General features: G+C 44.1%; 1 protein-coding gene across 5 annotated transcripts in view; it reads right to left on the bottom strand.

Moving 5' to 3' along the window:
• Nucleotides 1–10,727: 10,727 nt before the first annotated feature.
• The window catches only part of itcha (itchy E3 ubiquitin protein ligase a), a 33,180-nt gene continuing 21,838 nt past the window's right edge, over nucleotides 10,728–22,069 (bottom strand). For 4 of the 5 annotated variants that reach the window (XM_036984134.1, XM_021610660.2, XM_021610664.2 and 1 more), the window contains 13 exons: nucleotides 21,084–21,168; nucleotides 20,845–20,973; nucleotides 20,469–20,541; nucleotides 16,535–16,606; nucleotides 16,132–16,220; nucleotides 15,861–16,020; nucleotides 15,227–15,360; nucleotides 14,792–14,932; nucleotides 14,567–14,687; nucleotides 14,115–14,219; nucleotides 13,906–14,002; nucleotides 13,571–13,643; nucleotides 10,728–13,168 (listed from right to left, as the gene is read on the bottom strand). In XM_036984134.1, the coding sequence (XP_036840029.1) occupies nucleotides 13,069–13,168; nucleotides 13,571–13,643; nucleotides 13,906–14,002; nucleotides 14,115–14,219; nucleotides 14,567–14,687; nucleotides 14,792–14,932; nucleotides 15,227–15,360; nucleotides 15,861–16,020; nucleotides 16,132–16,220; nucleotides 16,535–16,606; nucleotides 20,469–20,541; nucleotides 20,845–20,973; nucleotides 21,084–21,168 (1,379 nt within the window). In that variant the 3' untranslated portion in view covers nucleotides 10,728–13,068. The remainder of the gene's footprint in view (nucleotides 13,169–13,570; nucleotides 13,644–13,905; nucleotides 14,003–14,114; nucleotides 14,220–14,566; nucleotides 14,688–14,791; nucleotides 14,933–15,226; nucleotides 15,361–15,860; nucleotides 16,021–16,131; nucleotides 16,221–16,534; nucleotides 16,607–20,468; nucleotides 20,542–20,844; nucleotides 20,974–21,083; nucleotides 21,169–22,069) is intronic. The other variant, XM_036984135.1, reaches the window with a different exon arrangement.

Here is a 22,069-nt window from a genome sequence, read left to right as displayed (position 1 = left end):
GAATTTTTTTCCCATTCCTCCTTGCAAAACAGCTCGAGCTCAGTGAGGTTGGATGGAGAGCATTTGTGAACAGCAGTTTTCAGTTCTTTCCACAGATTCTCGATTGGATTCAGGTCTGGACTTTGACTTGGCCATTCTAACACCTGGATATGTTTATTTTTGAACCATTCCATTGTAGATTTTGCTTTACGTTTTGGATCATTGTCCTGTTGGAAGACAAATCTCCGTCCCAGTCTCAGGTCTTTTGCAGACTCCATCAGGTTTTCTTCCAGAATGGTCCTGTATTTGGCTCCATCCATCTTCCCATCAATTTTAACCATCTTCCCTGTCCCTGCTGAAGAAAAGCAGGCCCAAACCATGATGCTGCCATCACCATGTTTGACAGTGGGGATGGTGTGTTCAGCTGTGTTGCTTTTACGCCAAACATAACGTTTTGCATTGTTGCCAAAAAGTTCAATTTTGGTTTCATCTGACCAGAGCACCTTCTTCCACATGTTTGGTGTGTCTCCCAGGTGGCTTGTGGCAAACTTTAAATGACACTTTTTATGGATATATTTAAGAAATGGCTTTCTTCTTGCCACTCTTCCATAAAGGCCAGATTTGTGCAATATATGACTGATTGTTGTCCTATGGACAGAGTCTCCCACCTCAGCTGTAGATCTCTGCAGTTCATCCAGAGTGATCATGGGCCTCTTGGCTGCATCTCTGATCAGTCTTCTCCTTGTATGAGCTGAAAGTTTAGAGGGACGGCCAGGTCTTGGTAGATTTGCAGTGGTCTGATACTCCTTCCATTTCAATATTATCGCTTGCACAGTGCTCCTTGGGATGTTTAAAGCTTGGGAAATATTTTTGTATCCAAATCCGGCTTTAAACTTCTTCACAACAGTATCTCGGACCTGCCTGGTGTGTTCCTTGTTCTTCATGATGCTCTCTGCGCTTTTGACGGACCTCTGAGACTATCACAGTGCAGGTGCATTTACACGGAGACTTGATTACACACAGGTGGATTGTATTTATCATCATTAGTCATTTAGGTCAACATTGGATCATTCAGAGATCCTCACTGAACTTCTGGAGAGAGTTTGCTGCACTGAAAGTAAAGGGGCTGAATAATTTTGCACGCCCAATTTTTCAGTTTTTGATTTGTTAAAAAAGTTTGAAATATCCAATAAATGTCGTTCCACTTCATGATTGTGTCCCACTTGTTGTTGATTCTTCACAAAAAAATACAGTTTTATATCTTTATGTTTGAAGCCTGAAATGTGTCAAAAGGTCGCAAAGTTCAAGGGGGCCGAATACTTTCGCAAGGCACTGTATCTGTTTCACTTTAACCAGGATTTCTGTATTCTTGGCTTAATGACTATCTTCACAGTTACTACACTGTCAGGGCTCCTCCTTCAGACATGTCTCCACTAAATGGAAACCTCCACCCCTACCACATCTCAGCTGAACCTTCCTACACACTGACCATGCCCATACTTCTGGCAGCGGAAACCCTGAAAAACATTAGGCACAAATGCTCTAACCAAATAACTCATATCCTAACATCACCCTATCAGGGAGAACCTCCAACTCAAAGCACAGCATCACGGCCAGACTTTCCTCCCTCCAGCCGCCTCGATTTCTGGTTAATCGTCGGGCTTCACACACGCCAAGAACCTTCTTTAGTTGCTAATCCTCTACACTTAGAGGACCTTGTCTTTCAAAGATAATTATCAAATCAAATCAAATTTTATTTGTCACATACACATGGTTAGCAGATGTTAATGCGAGTGTAGCGAAATGCTTGTGCTTCTAGTTCCGACAATGCAGTAATAACCAACAAGTAATCTAACTAACAATTCCAAAACTACTGTCTTATACACAGTGTAAGGGGATAAAGAATATGTACATAAGGATGTATGAATGAGTGATGGTACAGAGCAGCATAGGCAAGATACAGTAGATGATATCGAGTACAGTATATACATATGAGATGAGTATGTAAACAAAGTGGCATAGTTAAAGTGGCTAGTGATACATGTATTACATAAGGATGCAGTCGATGATATAGAGTACAGTATATACGTATGCATGTGAGATGAATAATGTAGGGTAAGTAACATTATATAAGGTAGCATTGTTTAAAGTGGCTAGTGATATATTTACATCATTTCCTATCAATTCCCATTATTAAAGTGGCTGGAGTTGAGTCAGTGCCATTGTCAGTGTGTTGGCAGCAGCCACTCAATGTTAGTGGTGGCTGTTTAACAGTCTGATGGCCTTGAGATAGAAGCTGTTTTTCAGTCTCTCGGTCCCAGCTTTGATGCACCTGTACTGACCTCGCCTTCTGGATGATAGCGGGGTGAACAGGCAGTGGCTCGGGTGGTTGATGTCCTTGATGATCTTTATGGCCTTCCTGTAACATCGGGTGGTGTAGGTGTCCTGGAGGGCAGGTAGTTTGCCCCCGGTGATGCGTTGTGCAGACCTCACTACCCTCTGGAGAGCCTTACGGTTGAGGGCGGAGCAGTTGCCGTACCAGGCGGTGATACTGCCCGACAGGATGCTCTCGATTGTGCATCTGTAGAGGTTTGTGAGTGCTTTTGGTGACAAGCCGAATTTCTTCAGCCTCCTGAGGTTGAAGAGGCGCTGCTGCGCCTTCTTCACGATGCTGTCTGTGTGAGTGGACCAATTCAGTTTGTCTGTGATGTGTATGCCGAGGAACTTAAAACTTGCTACCCTCTCCACTACTGTTCCATCGATGTGGATAGGGGGGTGTTCCCTCTGCTGTTTCCTGAAGTACACAATCATCTCCTTAGTTTTGTTGATGTTGAGTGTTAGGTTATTTTCCTGACACCACACTCCGAGTGCCCTCACCTCCTCCCTGTAGGCCGTCTCGTCGTTGTTGGTAATCAAGCCTACCACTGTTGTGTCGTCCGCAAACTTGATGATTGAGTTGGAGGCGTGCGTGGCCACGCAGTCGTGGGTGAACAGGGAGTACAGGAGAGGGCTCAGAACGCACCCTTGTGGGGCCCCAGTGTTGAGGATCAGCGGGGAGGAGATGTTGTTGCCTACCCACACCACCTGGGGGCGGCCCGTCAGGAAGTCCAGTACCCAGTTGCACAGGGCGGGGTTGAGACCCAGGGTCTCGAGCTTGATGACGAGCTTGGAGGGTACTATGGTGTTGAATGCCGAGCTGTAGTCGATGAACAGCATTCTCACATTGGTATTCCTCTTGTCCAGATGGGTTAGGGCAGTGTGCAGTGTGGTTGAGATTGCATCGTCTGTGGACCTATTTGGGCGGTAAGCAAATTGGAGTGGGTCTAGGGTGTCAGGTAGGGTGGAGGTGATATGGTCCTTGACTAGTCTCTCAAAGCACTTCATGATGACGGATGTGAGTGCTACGGGGCGGTAGTCGTTTAGCTCAGTTACCTTAGCTTTCTTGGGAACAGGAACAATGGTGGCCCTCTTGAAGCATGTGGGAACAGCAGACTGGTATAGGGATTGATTGAATATGTCCGTAAACACACCGGCCAGCTGGTCTGCGCATGCTCTGAGGGCGCGGCTGGGGATGCCGTCTGGGCCTGCAGCCTTGCGAGGGTTAACACGTTTAAATGTTTTACTCACCTCGGCTGCAGTGAAGGAGAGACCGCATGTTTTCGTTGCAGGCCGTGTCAGTGGCACTGTATTGTCCTCAAAGCGGGCAAAAAAGTTATTTAGTCTGCCTGGGAGCAAGACATCCTGGTCCGTGACTGGGCTGGATTTCTTCCTGTAGTCCGTGATTGACTGTAGACCCTGCCACATGCCTCGTGTCTGAGCCGTTGAATTGAGATTCTACTTTGTCTCTGTACTGACGCTTAGCTTGTTTGATAGCCTTGCGGAGGGAATAGCTGCACTGTTTGTATTCAGTCATGTTACTAGACACCTTGCCCTGATTAAAAGCAGTGGTTCGCGCTTTCAGTTCCACACGAATGCTGCCATCAATCCACGGTTTCTGGTTAGGGAATGTTTTAATCGTTGCTATGGGAACGACATCTTCAACGCACGTTCTAATGAACTCGCACACCGAATCAGCGTATTCGTCAATATTGTTATCTGACGCAATACGAAACATGTCCCAGTCCACGTGATGGAAGCAGTCTTGGAGTGTGGAGTCAACATAAGGATGTATGAATGAGTGATGGTACAGAGCAGCATAGGCAAGATACAGTAGATGATATCGAGTACAGTATATACATATGAGATGAGTATGTAAACAAAGTGGCATAGTTAAAGTGGCTAGTGATACATGTATTACATAAGGATGCAGTCGATGATATAGAGTACAGTATATACGTATGCATGTGAGATGAATAATGTAGGGTAAGTAACATTATATAAGGTAGCATTGTTTAAAGTGGCTAGTGATATATTTACATCATTTCCTATCAATTCCCATTATTAAAGTGGCTGGAGTTGAGTCAGTGCCATTGTCAGTGTGTTGGCAGCAGCCACTCAATGTTAGTGGTGGCTGTTTAACAGTCTGATGGCCTTGAGATAGAAGCTGTTTTTCAGTCTCTCGGTCCCAGCTTTGATGCACCTGTACTGACCTCGCCTTCTGGATGATAGCGGGGTGAACAGGCAGTGGCTCGGGTGGTTGATGTCCTTGATGATCTTTATGGCCTTCCTGTAACATCGGGTGGTGTAGGTGTCCTGGAGGGCAGGTAGTTTGCCCCCGGTGATGCGTTGTGCAGACCTCACTACCCTCTGGAGAGCCTTACGGTTGAGGGCGGAGCAGTTGCCGTACCAGGCGGTGATACTGCCCGACAGGATGCTCTCGATTGTGCATCTGTAGAGGTTTGTGAGTGCTTTTGGTGACAAGCCGAATTTCTTCAGCCTCCTGAGGTTGAAGAGGCGCTGCTGCGCCTTCTTCACGATGCTGTCTGTGTGAGTGGACCAATTCAGTTTGTCTGTGATGTGTATGCCGAGGAACTTAAAACTTGCTACCCTCTCCACTACTGTTCCATCGATGTGGATAGGGGGGTGTTCCCTCTGCTGTTTCCTGAAGTACACAATCATCTCCTTAGTTTTGTTGATGTTGAGTGTTAGGTTATTTTCCTGACACCACACTCCGAGTGCCCTCACCTCCTCCCTGTAGGCCGTCTCGTCGTTGTTGGTAATCAAGCCTACCACTGTTGTGTCGTCCGCAAACTTGATGATTGAGTTGGAGGCGTGCGTGGCCACGCAGTCGTGGGTGAACAGGGAGTACAGGAGAGGGCTCAGAACGCACCCTTGTGGGGCCCCAGTGTTGAGGATCAGCGGGGAGGAGATGTTGTTGCCTACCCACACCACCTGGGGGCGGCCCGTCAGGAAGTCCAGTACCCAGTTGCACAGGGCGGGGTTGAGACCCAGGGTCTCGAGCTTGATGACGAGCTTGGAGGGTACTATGGTGTTGAATGCCGAGCTGTAGTCGATGAACAGCATTCTCACATTGGTATTCCTCTTGTCCAGATGGGTTAGGGCAGTGTGCAGTGTGGTTGAGATTGCATCGTCTGTGGACCTATTTGGGCGGTAAGCAAATTGGAGTGGGTCTAGGGTGTCAGGTAGGGTGGAGGTGATATGGTCCTTGACTAGTCTCTCAAAGCACTTCATGATGACGGATGTGAGTGCTACGGGGCGGTAGTCGTTTAGCTCAGTTACCTTAGCTTTCTTGGGAACAGGAACAATGGTGGCCCTCTTGAAGCATGTGGGAACAGCAGACTGGTATAGGGATTGATTGAATATGTCCGTAAACACACCGGCCAGCTGGTCTGCGCATGCTCTGAGGGCGCGGCTGGGGATGCCGTCTGGGCCTGCAGCCTTGCGAGGGTTAACACGTTTAAATGTTTTACTCACCTCGGCTGCAGTGAAGGAGAGACCGCATGTTTTCGTTGCAGGCCGTGTCAGTGGCACTGTATTGTCCTCAAAGCGGGCAAAAAAGTTATTTAGTCTGCCTGGGAGCAAGACATCCTGGTCCGTGACTGGGCTGGATTTCTTCCTGTAGTCCGTGATTGACTGTAGACCCTGCCACATGCCTCGTGTCTGAGCCGTTGAATTGAGATTCTACTTTGTCTCTGTACTGACGCTTAGCTTGTTTGATAGCCTTGCGGAGGGAATAGCTGCACTGTTTGTATTCAGTCATGTTACTAGACACCTTGCCCTGATTAAAAGCAGTGGTTCGCGCTTTCAGTTCCACACGAATGCTGCCATCAATCCACGGTTTCTGGTTAGGGAATGTTTTAATCGTTGCTATGGGAACGACATCTTCAACGCACGTTCTAATGAACTCGCACACCGAATCAGCGTATTCGTCAATATTGTTATCTGACGCAATACGAAACATGTCCCAGTCCACGTGATGGAAGCAGTCTTGGAGTGTGGAGTCAGCTTGGTCGGACCAGCGTTGGACAGACCTCAGCGTGGGAGCCTCTTGTTTTAGTTTCTGTCTGTAGGCAGGGATCAACAAAATGGAGTCGTGGTCAGCTTTTCCGAAAGGGGGGCGGGGCAGGGCCTTATATGCGTCGCGGAAGTTAGAGTAACAATGATCCAAGGTCTTTCCACCCCTGGTTGCGCAATCGATATGCTGATAAAATTTAGGGAGTCTTGTTTTCAGATTAGCCTTGTTAAAATCCCCAGCTACAATGAATGCAGCCTCCGGATAAATCGTTTCCAGTTTGCAGAGAGTTAAATAAAGTTTGTTCAGAGCCATCGATGTGTCTGCTTGGGGGGGGATATATACGGCTGTGATTATAATCGAAGATAATTCTCTTGGTAGATAATGCAGTCTACATTTGATTGTGAGGAATTCTAAATCAGGTGAACAGAAGGATTTGAGTTCCTGTATGTTTCTTTCATCACACCATGTCACGTTAGCCATAAGGCATACACCCCCACCCCTCTTCTTACCAGAAAGATGTTTGTTTCTGTCCGCGCGATGCGTGGAGAAACCCGTTGGCTGCATCGTCTCGGATAGCGTCTCTCCAGTGAGCCATGTTTCCGTGAAGCAAAGAATGTTGCAGTCTCTGATGTCCCTCTGGAATGCTACCCTTGCTCGGATTTCATCAACCTTGTTGTCAAGAGACTGGTCATTGGCAAGAAGAATGCTAGGGAGTGGTGCACGGTGTGCCCGTCTCCGGAGTCTGACCAGAAGACCGCCTCGTTTCCCTCTTTTTCGGAGTTGTTTTTTTGGGTCGCTGCATGGAATCCACTCCGTTGTCCTGTTTGTAAGGCAGAACACAGGATGCGCGTCGCGAAAAACATATTCTTGGTCGTACTGATGGTGAGTTGACGCTGATCTTATATTCAGTAGTTCTTCTCGACTGTATATAATGAAACCTAAGATGACCTGGGGTACTAATGTAAGAAATAACACGTAAAAAAACTAAAAACTGCATAGTTTCCTAGGAACGCGAAGCGAGGCGGCCATCTCTGTCGGCGCCGGAAGTACTAGGTAAAAATTTGTAAAAATCAAAAGAATAGATCTTCATTGTAAAGGGTTTAAAAATGGTTTCCCATGCTTGCTCAATGAACCATAAACAATTAATGAACATGCACCTGTTTAACAGTCGTTAAGACAAACCGCTTACAGATGGTAGGCAATTAAGGTCACAGTTATGAAAACGTAGGACACTAAAGAGGCCTTTCTACGGACTCCGAAAAACACACAAAAAAAAACATGCCCAGGGTCCCTGCTCATCTGCGTGAACGTGCTTTAGGCATGCTGCAGGAGGCATGAGGACTGCGGATGTGGCCAGGGAAATAAATTGCAATGTCCGTACTGTGAGACGCCTAAGACAGCACTACAGAGAGACAGGACGGACAGCTGATTGTCCTCGCATTGGCAGACCACGTGTAACAACACCTGCACAGGATCGGTACATCCACACATCACACCTGCGGGACAGGTACAGGATGGCAAAAACAACTGCCCGAGTTAAACCAGGAATGCACAATCCCGCCATCAGTGCTCAGACTGTCCGCAATAGGCTGAGAGAGTTGTAAGGCAAGTCCTCACCAGACATCACCGGCAACAAGGTCTGTAGGGAGACTACCGAGTATAGAACTACAGTATGACAGATATTCCATGTTCCCGCTCTTCAGTTTATTTTTCTCCACCATTCCCCCTGCAGCTGGTTCCTCAGGTCTCCAACTTTCAAACTAACCACAGCAGATGTACAAATGAATAAGAAAATCCAGCCCTGAGTAGTGAAAAGACAGTTGAGGTAGCAGGTGAGGTAGACAAGCTAACTCATTCAAGGGAGTAGACCGCTGATTGGCCAGCCTATCCTCCTAAGGATGACATCATCCTCTAAGAGGAAATAGCAAGCAGATACAAGTTTGAGTTTTTTTTATTGTAATTTCTCTAATTTGTGTTTTGGCCACAAATACAAGTATAGGAAGAGTCAATAACATTATTTGGGTATGAGTTAACAGAATATGAACTTTTAAGTGAGATTTTCACCGGACAGTTACTAAATTAATTTCAGCGTCAGATATTTGATAGCGTCTGAATTGAGGTTTTGCGAGACTTAAATGTAAAAAAAATAAAAAATATCACGCAAAAGACGGAAGTTCCAGTTGCCCAGTTTATTTAGATTTGTTTTTTACATGATAAAGATCCTTCATCTTCACATAAGAAAAAATAACTAGCATCCAACCATTAACTCACATTTATTCAAATGTTAGAGAGCTTTAACAATGAAAAATACTATCAACATGATTAGTTAACACCAACACATTTCTGTACATTTTATTCCTTTATGATCTGGGAACATGGCAATACTTTAAAAAAGAACAATAATTTAAAGTGGTTAATAAGCCGAGTAAGGCGCTATCACTTGTTATTTGTTAATAACAGCAATCTCTTCATGGCAGTGCACTATGAGGTGGTGAGCCAGAATGAGTGTGTGGTCAAGAAGTCTTGAGGATGCAGTGAAGCAATGGGATGTCGAAACGCCCTGACTTTACACCCAGTTATAAAGTGGTATCAGAGACGAGACAGCCACGGCACACAATACATGACGTTTTGAAAATATTTGTTTTTAAACGAAAAGTGTGTTTCTTAATGGAAGTTCAAGGAGTCTTTCCAAAACAACCCAGACACTCACAGCTAAGACAGCCACTACGCTGGGGTTAACACTATTTTTGTCATTCGGAAAGTATTCAGACCCCTTGACTTTTTCCACATTTTGTTAAGTTACAGCCTTCATCTAAAATTGATTAAATTGCTTTCTCCCCCTTCATCAATCTACACTCAAAACCACATAATGAAAAAGCAAAAACTGGTTTGGACATTTTAAAAATTTACAACCCCCCCCCCCCCCCCCCCCCCCCCCGGAAATATCACATTTACATAAGTATTCAGACCTTTTACTCAGTACTTTGTTGAAGCGCCTTTGGCAGTGATTACAGCCTCAAATCTTATTGGGTATGACGCTACACGCTTGGCACACCTGTATTTGGGGAGTTCCTCCCATTCTTCTCTGCAGATCCTCTCAAGCTGTCAGGTTGGATGGGGAGCGTCGCTGCACAGCTATTTTAAGGTCTCTCCAGAGATGTTCGATCGGGTTCAAGCCCAGGCTCTGGTTAGTCCATTCAGAGACTTGTGCCCAAGTCACTCCTGCGTTGTCTTGGACCCCATTCTGAGGTCCTGAGCACTCTGGAGTAGGTTTTCATCAAGGATCTCTCTGTACTTTGCTGCATTCATCTTTCCCTAATCCGGACTAGTCTCCCAGTCCCTGCCGCTGAAAAACATCCCCAAAGCATGATGCTGCCACCACCATGCTTCCCCATAGGGGTGGTGCCAGGTTTCCTCCACAGGTTACGCTTCACATTCAGGCCAAAGAGTTTAATCTTGGTTTCATCAGACCAGATAATCTTGTTTCTCATGGTCAGAGTCCTTTAGGTGCAATTTGGCAAACTACAAGCGGGCTGTCATGTGCCTTTTATTGAAGAGTGGCTTGCATCTGGCCACTCTACCATAAAGGCCTGATTGGTGGAGTGCTGCAGAGATGGCTGTCCTTCTGGAAGGTTATCCTATCTCCACAGAAGAACTCTGGAGCTCTGTCAGTGACCATCAGGTTCTTGGTCACCTCCCTTCTCCCACAATTGCTCAGTTTGGATGGGCTGCCAGCTCTAGGAAAAGTTTTGGTGGTTCCAAACTTCTGCCATTGAAGAATGATGGAGGCCACTATGTTCTTGGGGAACTTCAATGCTGCAGAATTTTTTTGGTACCCTTCCCCAAATATGTGTCAAGGCACAATCCTGTCTCAGGGCTCTACAGACAATTCCTTTGACCTCATGGCTTGGTTTTTGCTCTGATATCCACTGTCAACTCTGGGATCTTATATAGACAGTTGCGTCTCTTACCAAATCATGTCAAATCAATTGAATTTTACCACAGGTGGACTCCAATCAAGTTGTTGAAACATCTCAAAGATGATCAATGGAAACCGGATATAGCCAAGCTCAATTCCCGAGTCATAGCAAAGTGTCTGAATACTTATGTAAATAAGGTATCCGTTTATAATTTTTGTATAGATTTGCTAAAATAAAAAAAATTAAAAAAAATGTTTTTGCTTTGTCATTATGGGGTATTGTGTGTAGATGAGAATTATTATTTAAACCATTTTAGAATAAGGCTGTAACGTTAGAAAATGTGGAAAAGGGAAGGGGTCTGAATACTTTCCGTATGCACTGTATGTAAGTTGGTGTCAAATGAATTCAAATACCAGTCACTCACGACAAGGATATTACGTATGTCACTGGGACATACATATAAACACTCAGCGTCCAGTTTATTAGGTACACCCATCTAGTACCGGGTTGGACCAGAACACCCTGACTTCTCCGGGGAATTGATCCTACAAGGTGTTGGAAATGTTAAAACGTTGCTCAATTGGTATCAAGGGACCTAAGGTGTGCCTGAAAAACATTCCCCACACCATTACACCACCAGCCTGTACTGTTGACACCAGGCAGGATGGGGCCATGGACTCATGCTGCTTATGCCAAATCCTGACTGCTATCAGCATGACGGAAAAGGAACCGGGATTCATCGGACCAGCCAATGTTTTTCCACTCCTCAATTGTCCAGTGTTGGTAATCGCTTCTCGTGTTTAGCTGATAGGAGTGGAACCCGGTGCCGTTGTCAGCTGCAATAGCCCATCTGCGACAAGGACCGACAAGTTGCGCGTTCCGAGATGCCGTTCTGTGCCATTATTTGCCTGTTTGTGGCCGGCCTGTTAGCTTGCACAATTCTTGCCATTCTCCTTCGGGCCTCTTATTAACGAGCCGTTTAGCCCAGAGGACTTCCACTGACTTAATGTTCTTTATCGCACCATTCTATGTAAACCCTAGACACTGTCGTGCGTGAAAAGCCCAATCGGCACGAATGGCACCGAGGATCATACCACCCTGAAAGTCGCTGAGGTAACTCCTTTTGCCAATTCTGACGTCAAATCATTGAGCAGCTGCTCTTTAACATGGTCTCTAAGCCACACCCCTTCCACCTGTGTTAGAAGCTCAGAACGAGAAAGTCTAGGCTATATAGAAATAATGATGCTCAAATTGAAAATCAATTAACAAAATAATAAGGATTTATATCATCCTAATCGAGGTGTAGATTACATCACAGATGCCAGTGTTCGGAATTGTAACACAGCTGCATGGGATTTCTGTTAATGTGACATCCAATGGCAATGTCTGCTTCAGGTAAAACCCCATCAGCCGCTTGTGGATTTGACAGCTCCAACACAGTTCCACTTCAGACACCACCAAAACAACAGCTATGCGGGTGTCAGCTAGCGTAGATATGATTTAAACTAGTCCTTAATCATTAGATCTTGGAGTTGATGATAATTCTCTATACAACAAAAAAAGGTTTACCTTTCAGTGAGAGTGATTTTCACAAGCAGTTGTCATATTTCTTAATTACTGTATCTAATTCCTAAATTGACTCTTTCCTTATCGGTTGTCCTTACATTAACTTTTGATACACTGCTGACACTCCCACGTCATTAGTAACTCGTTCGGTTTGCCTTAAAAATTAAAACAATGCTATTATTGTAGACAAGTACGGTCCTAATGCCGACTGTTTGGGAAAGAAAGGGTCAAATCGCACAACAAACCAGGGTCATGGTCAGAAGGCACAAAAACATTCAAAGTTTAAAAAAAAGATCAATGTTCTCCCATTAGGCGAAAAATGAATACGACCCTGTTTTGCTACAACAATTTCAGGCTATAAAAAAATTAAATAAAACCCTTTTCAATATTCAGGGTTGAAATCAATACGTAGACTTGATTACAACTGACTTTATAAACAAAAACTTTGGATTGAGGTAATTAATGAACGTCTGGTTTATCTATATAAAGGGCATAAACATCTGACTGTAAAACTATTGCACGCCAAAAATAAAGCTTTTCATCATAACATTCACAAAAACCCTTACCACCACAACCGTGGTGTACCAGCAAAGTAAATGTTTTAAGATTCAATATTTCATCTGGAAAGCAACATGTTAAATCAACTAAAACACTCTAAATGTCACAAATTGACAAGGGGACTTTTTTGGAAGAGTCAGCAGCACACAATTCTAGCATTCATTCATACACTCAACAGTCTGTGCTCAGGGAGACGAAGGGGAAGAAATGAAACAGCTGACATTGTAGTGAATATCTTCCGTGATTATTAACTACTGTGGTGAAGAGGTGACAGGCAGATGTGACATGGGGAGGGAACATCCCCTCCCCTTCCTCTCTCTCTCTCTTCCCGGACACGTGGTCTGATTAGGCAGAATAAGGCAAGCTTCAACAGGGTTACACAGGTCAGGGGGTGAAAGCTGAATCATTCAGTATGAAGGGTCGTCACCATGGAGACAGTGATTCCACCTCAGGTTTGGGGGTCTGTATAACGTGGCTCCGGACTGACAGAAAGAGACGTGTCTGTTAGTGCCTGCCCATCTCAAGAGAGCCAGGACCTGGGGGGAAAAAGTGCAGCTGCCTGAAACCTAGACAGATCAAAGTGCGTGGAGAATGGCTCCTCATGGTGGCCATTTAGGCTGCCGTGTGTTACTACTCCTGTCCGAAGCCCTCAGTTTCCTCGATGGCAAACATCAGCTTCTCCTTCAGTTGCTCGTAGCTCTTGTAGGGGGGCAGGTCCAGTCGATTAAAGCTGGGATTACAAACACAAGGAATACAAAATGAAACAATTACATTGTAGATAGACACAAATGGATTTAGGTCCTGTGTAGCTCAGTTGGTAAGAGCATGGCACAATTAACACCAAAAAATTATGTTTTCACTGTACAGAGTTGCCTTGGATAAAAGTGTCTTAAGTGGCATAACATTTATATTTGATAACAAAATCAATAGTTTGAATACCAAGAGGAAAGGTTATTAATGACTTAATTGAAAATGACAAAGTATTGTGTGGCAGGGTCACGTTTAATGCAGACTGAGTTGACATTGAGAGGTGAACTGGCATAAACCCTCAGATATGACAGGAATTGTATGTTGATGTTCAGACAGTGAGCGTTTAGAAACGACTGGAGAGTAACTCCACTAATGAACTTACCAAGTGTGACTTCTTGGAAGCCAGTTTTCTTTGCCCACCTTCTCGATGCAGAACTTCTGTGGTCCATTACTCCCTGAAAACACAAAATGACGACATGAAAACTCTCCTCACAAATACCAAAATCCTCAATTTCTGTGACTAGAGCTGGTCCATCGATCTCTTTCAATGTCTATATCTTTCAAAATAAAGGTCCCAAAAAACATTTGTATCCTTGACTTCCATGGATTACTTGCTAGTTATCCATAAACAATCCCTTAAGGTGTAGGTTAGTTGTTAGTTTAATATAAAAAAAACATATGGTATATATGGATAGCAGAAACGGTTCTCTTACGTACCCATGAGGTCAGCGAAGCCACCCATGGGGAGCCGACAGGTGCCAGTGACAAACTGTAGCAGCCTCATGCGTTTCTCGTTGTCCATCTCCTTCACAAACTGTAACAAACATGTTCACATCAGAACATTTAATTGTCAAAATACGCCAAACAGTAAACACCCCTTCACGATATACCATAATTGATGAATGAAACAGTAGAGGCCTGCTGACCTGCCAGAACCAGAGGATCTGCTTGCTGCTGCGAGCATAGTGTCTGTAGATGGTGTGCCTCTGCCAGTCCACCAGGTCTATCTCCTGCATGCCACACAGCATCACCTAGTGGGGGTGGACCAGATATTATGTTACACCACTCTCAATGGGGAAGAATGACCAGTGAAGTCTGGGATAATCTTTAACACGGTTTTTAACCCGGTATACTGTGGTGATTGTCCAATACCTGTTTCCAAATAAACCCTGAGCATCAACAATCTAGCACGCAATACTTCAGTGAAGACATTTGACGGGAAAATACTGAAGTTTGGTCCATGCCATTTCCTGTGTAGCCACCATACGTTGAGATAAAACAGATCGAGTAAGCATGAAGTTGTGTGAGTGGTTTTCACATCTAATTTCTTCATTACAGTAACTCGTTTGATCTGTGTATGAATAAACCCATGGTGTACCTCCAGTTCCTTAGCGTCAAAGTACTGCAGGTACTGCTGGGGGAGGACCTCGTTGAAGCCCTCGAAGAAGGCCTGGGTCTGCTCCTCCACCCCTCTGGACAACCTCCACTCTGCCACCAGCCTGGAGGAAGCACACACACAACACAGAATGTATCAGATAATATGCTTTCTTCTGTTGGGCAAGAAATATGTTCCCACTAATTTCTAGTTGGTTTTCAATCCTACCTGATGTATTCCTCTTTGTTCTCCTCAGTGACCAGTACGTTGCCTCCGTCCGGCTTCAGCTCGTGAGTAGTAACCTCCCCCAGGATTTCCTTGTCCACAGAGAAGAACATCTCCAGACCACACTCCTCCAGGTTGTTATCCCTGGGAGCAACCACAAGAGGGTCAAAGTAATCATCACCAGCCCCTCACCTCATCAGTTACTATCATCATCATAATTTTTTTCTCCTCTTCATCATAATTTACTCATAGTTATAATCAGCACCATCATCACTAGGATCCTCAATATTTGTTCATCATATTCATATCATATCATATTCATATCATTATAACCCTTACCATCATCCTCATCATATCCTAACCGCCACTAAACCACCATTATAAGGGAAAGCTCTCCAGATTCCCATTCCTACTTCCCGTTCCCATTCCCAGACTCACTTGATCCAGATGAGGGAGTTGTAGAATTCCGTGTCAATGGATTCCAGGTCCTTTAGGGCCAGGGGCTTGTTCAGGATGCGCTTGTAGAAGGGCAGGGAGAATCCTGTATCAATGAACTTCCCGTGGAACAAGGACTGTAGAGAAACATCAAGAACCAGGGATGTGATCAAGAACTACAGAGTGACATCATGAACCAGGGCTGTGATCAGCAACTACAGAGTGGCATCATGAACCAGGGATGTGATCAGGAACTACAGAGTGGCATCATGAACCAGGGATGTGATCAGCAACTACAGAGTGGCATCATGAAACAGGGATGTGATCAGGAACTACAGAGTGGCATCATGAACCAGGGATGTGATCAGCAACTACAGAGTGACATCATGAACCAGGGATGTGATCAGCAACTACAGTCGGCGCTGAACAAACTGAAACAGGGAGGCTCATTTTCTGTTACAACATGTTATGTTACTAGCCCTTATGAACAAGGCCCAGGCTAGTGAAGGGCCGCATCCGAATTCCCACTGAAGTCAATTTCACTTAGTCTCCCATTGACATCAATGCATGACTTAGTGAAAATTAGACTAAAGGTGGAGGTTAGGATTCACCCCATAGATAGCATTGAGGTAGGTACCATGGCGATGAAGCGTCCGATGAACTTGAAGTACTTGAGGTGGTCGGGGTTGATGTAAGAGGCAGGGTTGATCTGGAGACAGTAGTTATCCTTCCCAGCGTACTCAAACAGGCAGTACATGGGGTTCAGCACCTCATGAGACAGCAGGAAGAACCACTCCCTGACAACACACACACAATGTTTTAAAAAATATGTTGAAAAGACTGACACACACACACACAATGATTCCTAATATGAACTCATACTTAACCTATCAAAATAGGTAAGTTACCTTGCCACTCCTCCGTAGTCCAAGCCTTCCTCTCCGGGGAATATTATCCACAGCCTCCGTCTGAGATCTTGTGGATGAAAGCTCATTATCTTTGATGGACAAAGAGAGAGAATTGGAAACATTACAACGTTTGACTATTTTTGAACACAGCCCCTGTATTCATCCACCTTTCTGTATCACTGGTGCAAAAATAGAGTACTCAAAGTTGCTCAAAAGAAATGACAAACTATTCCTGGAAGACTAACAACTTTTCAATTAGTGTTATTTTTGTATTTATTCACAGGGACTACAAAGAGCGCAAGTTTAGTGGTGTGCCAATTTTTTAAAAATATATATATATTATTTTAAAATCTAATATATATATATATATATATATATATATATTTTTTTTAAATACACTCACTTGCTGGAATGAATCCTCAAAGAGGGTTTTGCGGGTGACAGTGATCTTGATGTGCTGTGGCATTGACAGTTGCTGGAAGACAAAGACTCACATTATGGTCCCAGGAACAACAGGATTAACTCGGGGTCTTCCCTTTTGGCCAAAATGGGGAATCGTAAATTCCAATTAAGTCAAATTTTCACTTAGTTTCCCATTGACATCAATGAATGACTAAGTGAAAATTGGACCTAAGTGGGAATCACGAAGTGTCCTTAAGTGTGCACATGTTCACTTGTCTTCGTCCTTAAAAGGAAATGACGACTGGAAGAAGCCAGACCTGGGTTCAAGTACTATTTGAAAAGTCAAACACGTTAGCTGTGCTTGATTGAGCTTGACTGTTTACATTGACATGTTAGTCATTTAGCAGACGCTCTTACCCAGAGACACTTACAGTTAGTGCATTCATCTTAAGATAGCTAGGTGGGATAATCACATATTCCAAGAGTGTGAAAAGCTGTCATCAGGGTAAAGGGTGGCTATTTGAAGAATCTCAAATGTAAAATATATATAGATTTGTTTCACACATTTTTGGTTACTACATGATTCCATATGTGTTATTTCATAGTTTTGATGTCTTCACTATTATTCTACAATGTAGAAATAGTAGAAATAAAATAAAACCCTTGAATGAGTAGGTGTTCTAAACCTTTGGACCGGTAGTGTATAAATATATTTTTTTGGGGGGGCTTGCCTGTTTTGCATGTTATTTTGGCATTAATACATGTCACATATCAGTTGGAAAACAGTGTAAAAAATATATATATCATTGAGTTAATCGAGCCAAATACACACATGGTCTCTTTTTTGTTTTCTTGAGTGAGCCAACTCCAAAATGCAGACGTTTCAGCCTAGCTCAGTGCTTTCTGTGGTAGTGTGGCGAGCCAGCAGAAAATAGGAGCATTGCGCCGTGATTGGCTCAGTGTTCTGTCACTCATGGGGACACTACGTCATCGCCAAGTTTAAGTCCTTCGTTTGGGTAGATATCCAAAATGTAAGCCCTTTGGTCCTGCCAGAGTGTTAAATTACAAGTGCAGTTCCAAGAAGGCTCAAGGTCATTAGCCACAGGTAAAATGACGTCAAATCACGTTATATGTACTGTAGCTTTGATTGGACTGATCATGTCAACATTTTAGCTAGCAGTCATCATGAATCAAGTCAACAATCTACTGGCAAATCCCTTTTAATCCTTGTCATATGAAGAGAAATAACTAAGATAAATGATAGATAAAACATATCGGTGCTCATTGGCCATTGGACATAAAGATTACACAAGTTGGAAATCGCAAATTCAACAATGAGTCATTTAGAAGGAATCAGTGGCTAACTGCAAGCATTGCAAAGCAAACACTAGCCTGCTATTCAATGGAGTGCCTGTGTGTTCCCCCCCGTTCCCACCATAAATCCAGAGAATGCTAGACTTTTATGACAAAATTTGCCCACAATGGACCGCCGTTGGACCTAATTGAGCAAAAGTCCAAAATGTCTTGTATGCTGCTGCATAATGAAGTACTATGCAAGGGACATACAGTGAGCACCATAATTCATTGGACAGTGACAATTGTTTCATTATTTTGGTTCTGTCGTCTAGCACTTTGAGTTTGAAAGGATATAATGACAATGAGGGTGAAGTGCAGACTGTCAGCTTTAATTTGAGGGTATTTTCATACATATCTGATGAACCGTTTAGAAATTACAGCACCTTTTGTACATGGTCCCCCCATTTTAAGGTACTACAAGTATTTGTTGAATTGGCTTCACAGATGTGTATCGTTAGGCAGGTGTATTCATTTGTGTTATTAGTGACCGCAGTAGAGCTGTTGATGAATAGTATTGATTCTAGACTTTGCTATTGCCTTTGGAGGTTGTTGTTGGGGTGTGACAACATGAGGAAGACAGCAGTGTCGATGCAAATGAAGCTGGCCGTCATATAGCTCAGAAATGAAAATCAATCAATCAGGAACATTGCAAAAACCCTGGGCATGCCCAAGTCAACAGTTTGGTTCATCATTAACAAGAAAAAAACAACCGGAGAACTAAATTATGTCAAAAGACCCGGTAGACTGAGAAAGCACCTAAAATAACCCCAAGAGTTCTGGTAAAAAGTATTGTGGACAGATGAGACAAAGAATAACATGTACCAGAGTGATGGAAAGAGGAAAGTGTGGAGAAAAAAAAAGACATGCCCATGATCCAAAGCATACCACCTCATCCGTGAAACATGGTGGAGGGGGTGTTATGGCTTGGGCCTGTATGGCTGCCAGTGGAACAGGCTCACTTGTCTTCATCGATGATGTGACTGCAGACAGAAGTAGAACAATGAATTCTGAAGTCTACAGAAATATTTTATCTGCTCAGATAAAACCAAATGCATACAAACTCATTGGACGGCACATCATCATGCAACAAGACATTGACCCTAAACATACTGCTGGAGCAACGAAGGGGTTTTTGATGGCCAGAAAGTGGAAAATCCTTGACTGGCCGAGTCAATCACCGGATCTGAATCCAATTGAACATGCATTTTACATGCTGAAGAAGAGACTCCAGGCAATAAGTTCCTGAAACAAGCAGGAACTGAAGATGGCTGCAGTACAGGCCTGGCAGAGCATCACCAGGGAAGATACCCGGCGTCTGGTGATGTTGATGCATCGCAGACTTCAAGCAGTCATTGCATGCAAAGGATATTCAACCAAATATTAACAATGATTACTTAATTCTACATTATGTTAAACTGTCCAATGTTTTTTGATGCCGAGGGGGGGGGGGGGGGGGGGGGGACGACAACTATGTACAAAAGCTTCTATAATTTCTAAACGGTTTATCCGATATGTATGAAAATACCCTCAAATGAAAGCTGACAGTCTGCACTCCACCCTCATTGTATCCTTTCAAACTCATTGCTAGAGTACAGAACCAAAATAACAAAACAAAATGGTCACTGTCCAATGAATTAAGGTGCTCACTGTATGTATACTGTAGCTAAGAAAGTAATAGTAAGTGTATATTGTGTAGTAAGCTGTTAGTAGCCCATGTGCATCACCCTAATCATTTGGTATATTTTCACCTCTTAATTTCACCTAACGCTACTGTTCTGACGAAAGTGGTGCACATGTAGCCTATAACCTGTTTTTGAGAAATGTAATCATTGAATATTGTAAGAGGTTTCATTGTCGGCTTAAATGCCCCTTTTATTGATCCTACGGTTCAGACTTGATGTACAGGGAAAATACTGTAAGAGCAACCCATGTTCTGCATTCTGTCGCTGTACATTTTAAAAGTGCTGAACAAATAGTTATTGACTTCGTACGTCTTAACTCGCTCATTAATGTCTTAATCAAAATTACGGAATGCCTCTTATCCGCTCATCGCTCCCTTATGCCATAGTTTGTACATTTCAATTGTCAGTTGAAACCACATTTGTTTAAGCAAGTCAGCCATATCAGCTATGTTCTTTAAAAAGACAGTAAACGAGGCTGAATTAACTGTTTCGCTGCCAGACAAAGCCTCACTGATAGTGAGGTGTAGTGGTGGTAAGGATTCACTCCATTGTGCTGGAAAGAAAGCTCAGCTGTTGGGACAGTTTTATGTTGGCCCGAACAGTTTGTGGGCACCACTTGTCACTGTTATAGTGCAATTAAAGTATTGTTTAGTGTTGTGTAGAGGCTTTGCTGGCATGCATCTAAACATTTTTTTTGCGTTTGCCCCACCAAAATGTACATGCTAGAATAGCCACTGCATACCTCAATCCTCCTTTTAAATGCGGAAAGAATGCACTTGGAAGTGTATACTTCAGGGGAATTAGGACAGATAAGACTGCATTTTCAAAAGGCAGAGGTGGTTCTCAGGACATAGTGTACAATACAAAGCTAGGGTACAGGGTGTGTAGGGTACGTACCTGACACCAGAACCTGAAGTACTGCACTTTGGCTTTGAAGTCCCTGACGTAGGTGATCTGAGGCCCATTCTCACTGAGAAGAAAGCATGAAATACATGAGTTTGTTGACAATGACATTTGTTTATGTGCTTATCTGATGGGTCTCACTGGAGTAAATAACATTCAACATATTTTGAGTGATACAATAAGGTGGATGGCGTGGATGGTGTGTGTGTCTGTGCACCTGGGATCTTTAAAAAAAAATTGAATCCTTTGGACTGTAAGCGTACGTGCAAGAGTGAGTTAGCGCGTAAGTGAGATAGTGAGTGAGTAGTGGGCTGGAGGGCCAGCAACCAAAGGGTCACTGGGAGTCAGTGAGTGAGTGCACACGACTCACAGGGAGGATTTGCCTGTGCGAGGGTCGATGTAGGTGGTGGTTCTCCTGTTGTGGTCCACAAAGTAGGGGATGCCGTCCACAGTGAACCTCATCTCCCAGCCTTCAGGTAGAGGCTTGTCATTAAGCAGCCTACACCAACACACACACACACACACACTTATTTACAGGGCACCGACAGTCATACAAGAGCCGTTCTTTACAGTCAGTATTTGGGTTGTTTGTTTGGAAGTGAAACTGACCCTTGCGTCCGTGGGTCCTCCCACTGGGTCATCCGCGATGTGTGGTGAACAAAATATACCCTGCCGTTGGTGTCTGTTCGCTTCTCTGCAGTAGACATCAAAACAAACCGCAAGAACGAGACTTAGAATCCTGCATCATACCACACAAAGATTCCATTACAGTTATACATTTACAAAGTGGATTAAGAGCCTCCCGAGTGGCGCAGCGGTTAAAGGCACAGATGGCAGCTTCCCTACAGATCCGGGTTTGATCCCGGGCTGTGTCGCAGCCGGCCGCGACCAGGAGACCCATGAGGCGGCGTATAAATGGCCCAGCGTCGTACGAGTTAGGGGTGGGTTTGGCTAGCTGGGTAGTCCTTGTCCCATCGTGCTCTAGTGACTCCTTGTGGCGGCCAGGCACATGCACGCTGACACGGTGGCCAGGTGTACGGTGTTTCCTCCGACAGATTGGTGCGGCTGGCTTCCGGGTTAAGTGGGCATTGTGTCAAAAAGCAGTGTGGATTGGTGGAATTGTATTTCAGAGGAGGCATGGCTCTCAACCTTCGCCTCTCCCGAGTCGGTACGGGAGTTGCAGCGTTGAGACAAGACTAACTACCAATTGGATATCATGAAATTGGGGAGAAGAAAAACTGATAAAAAGTACTGTAGCAAGCAGTTGCAAAACATTATTTTTTGCCTCGGAAATTAGAGTTTCTATTGGCCAAATTCTGATAGGTGTCTCGCCATTTCATTGCGTTTGGTTTCTAGTAGCCTCTGCAAAGGCCCTAAAAACCAGATGTTCCGGTTTTCAGGGGAAATGGTAGACTTCCGCTTTTGGATGTTAACAAGGCGACACTTCATCCAAACTCCTCCTCCACATTTACTGGATTGGTTGAAGAGTGGTCTTCTGGTCTTGACCAGTATGTAGGGGATCTAGATTCAGGCCAGTATGTAGGGGATCTAGTTTCAGGCCAGTATGTAGGTGATCTAGTTTCAGGAGTTTATTT

Source organism: Oncorhynchus mykiss, chromosome 7, assembly GCF_013265735.2.
Source record: "Oncorhynchus mykiss isolate Arlee chromosome 7, USDA_OmykA_1.1, whole genome shotgun sequence".
In the NCBI taxonomy this organism is placed as follows: Eukaryota; Metazoa; Chordata; class Actinopteri; order Salmoniformes; family Salmonidae; genus Oncorhynchus; species Oncorhynchus mykiss.
Note: the sequence above shows the minus strand (reverse complement) of the source record. Positions and strands in the feature narration are given on the sequence as shown.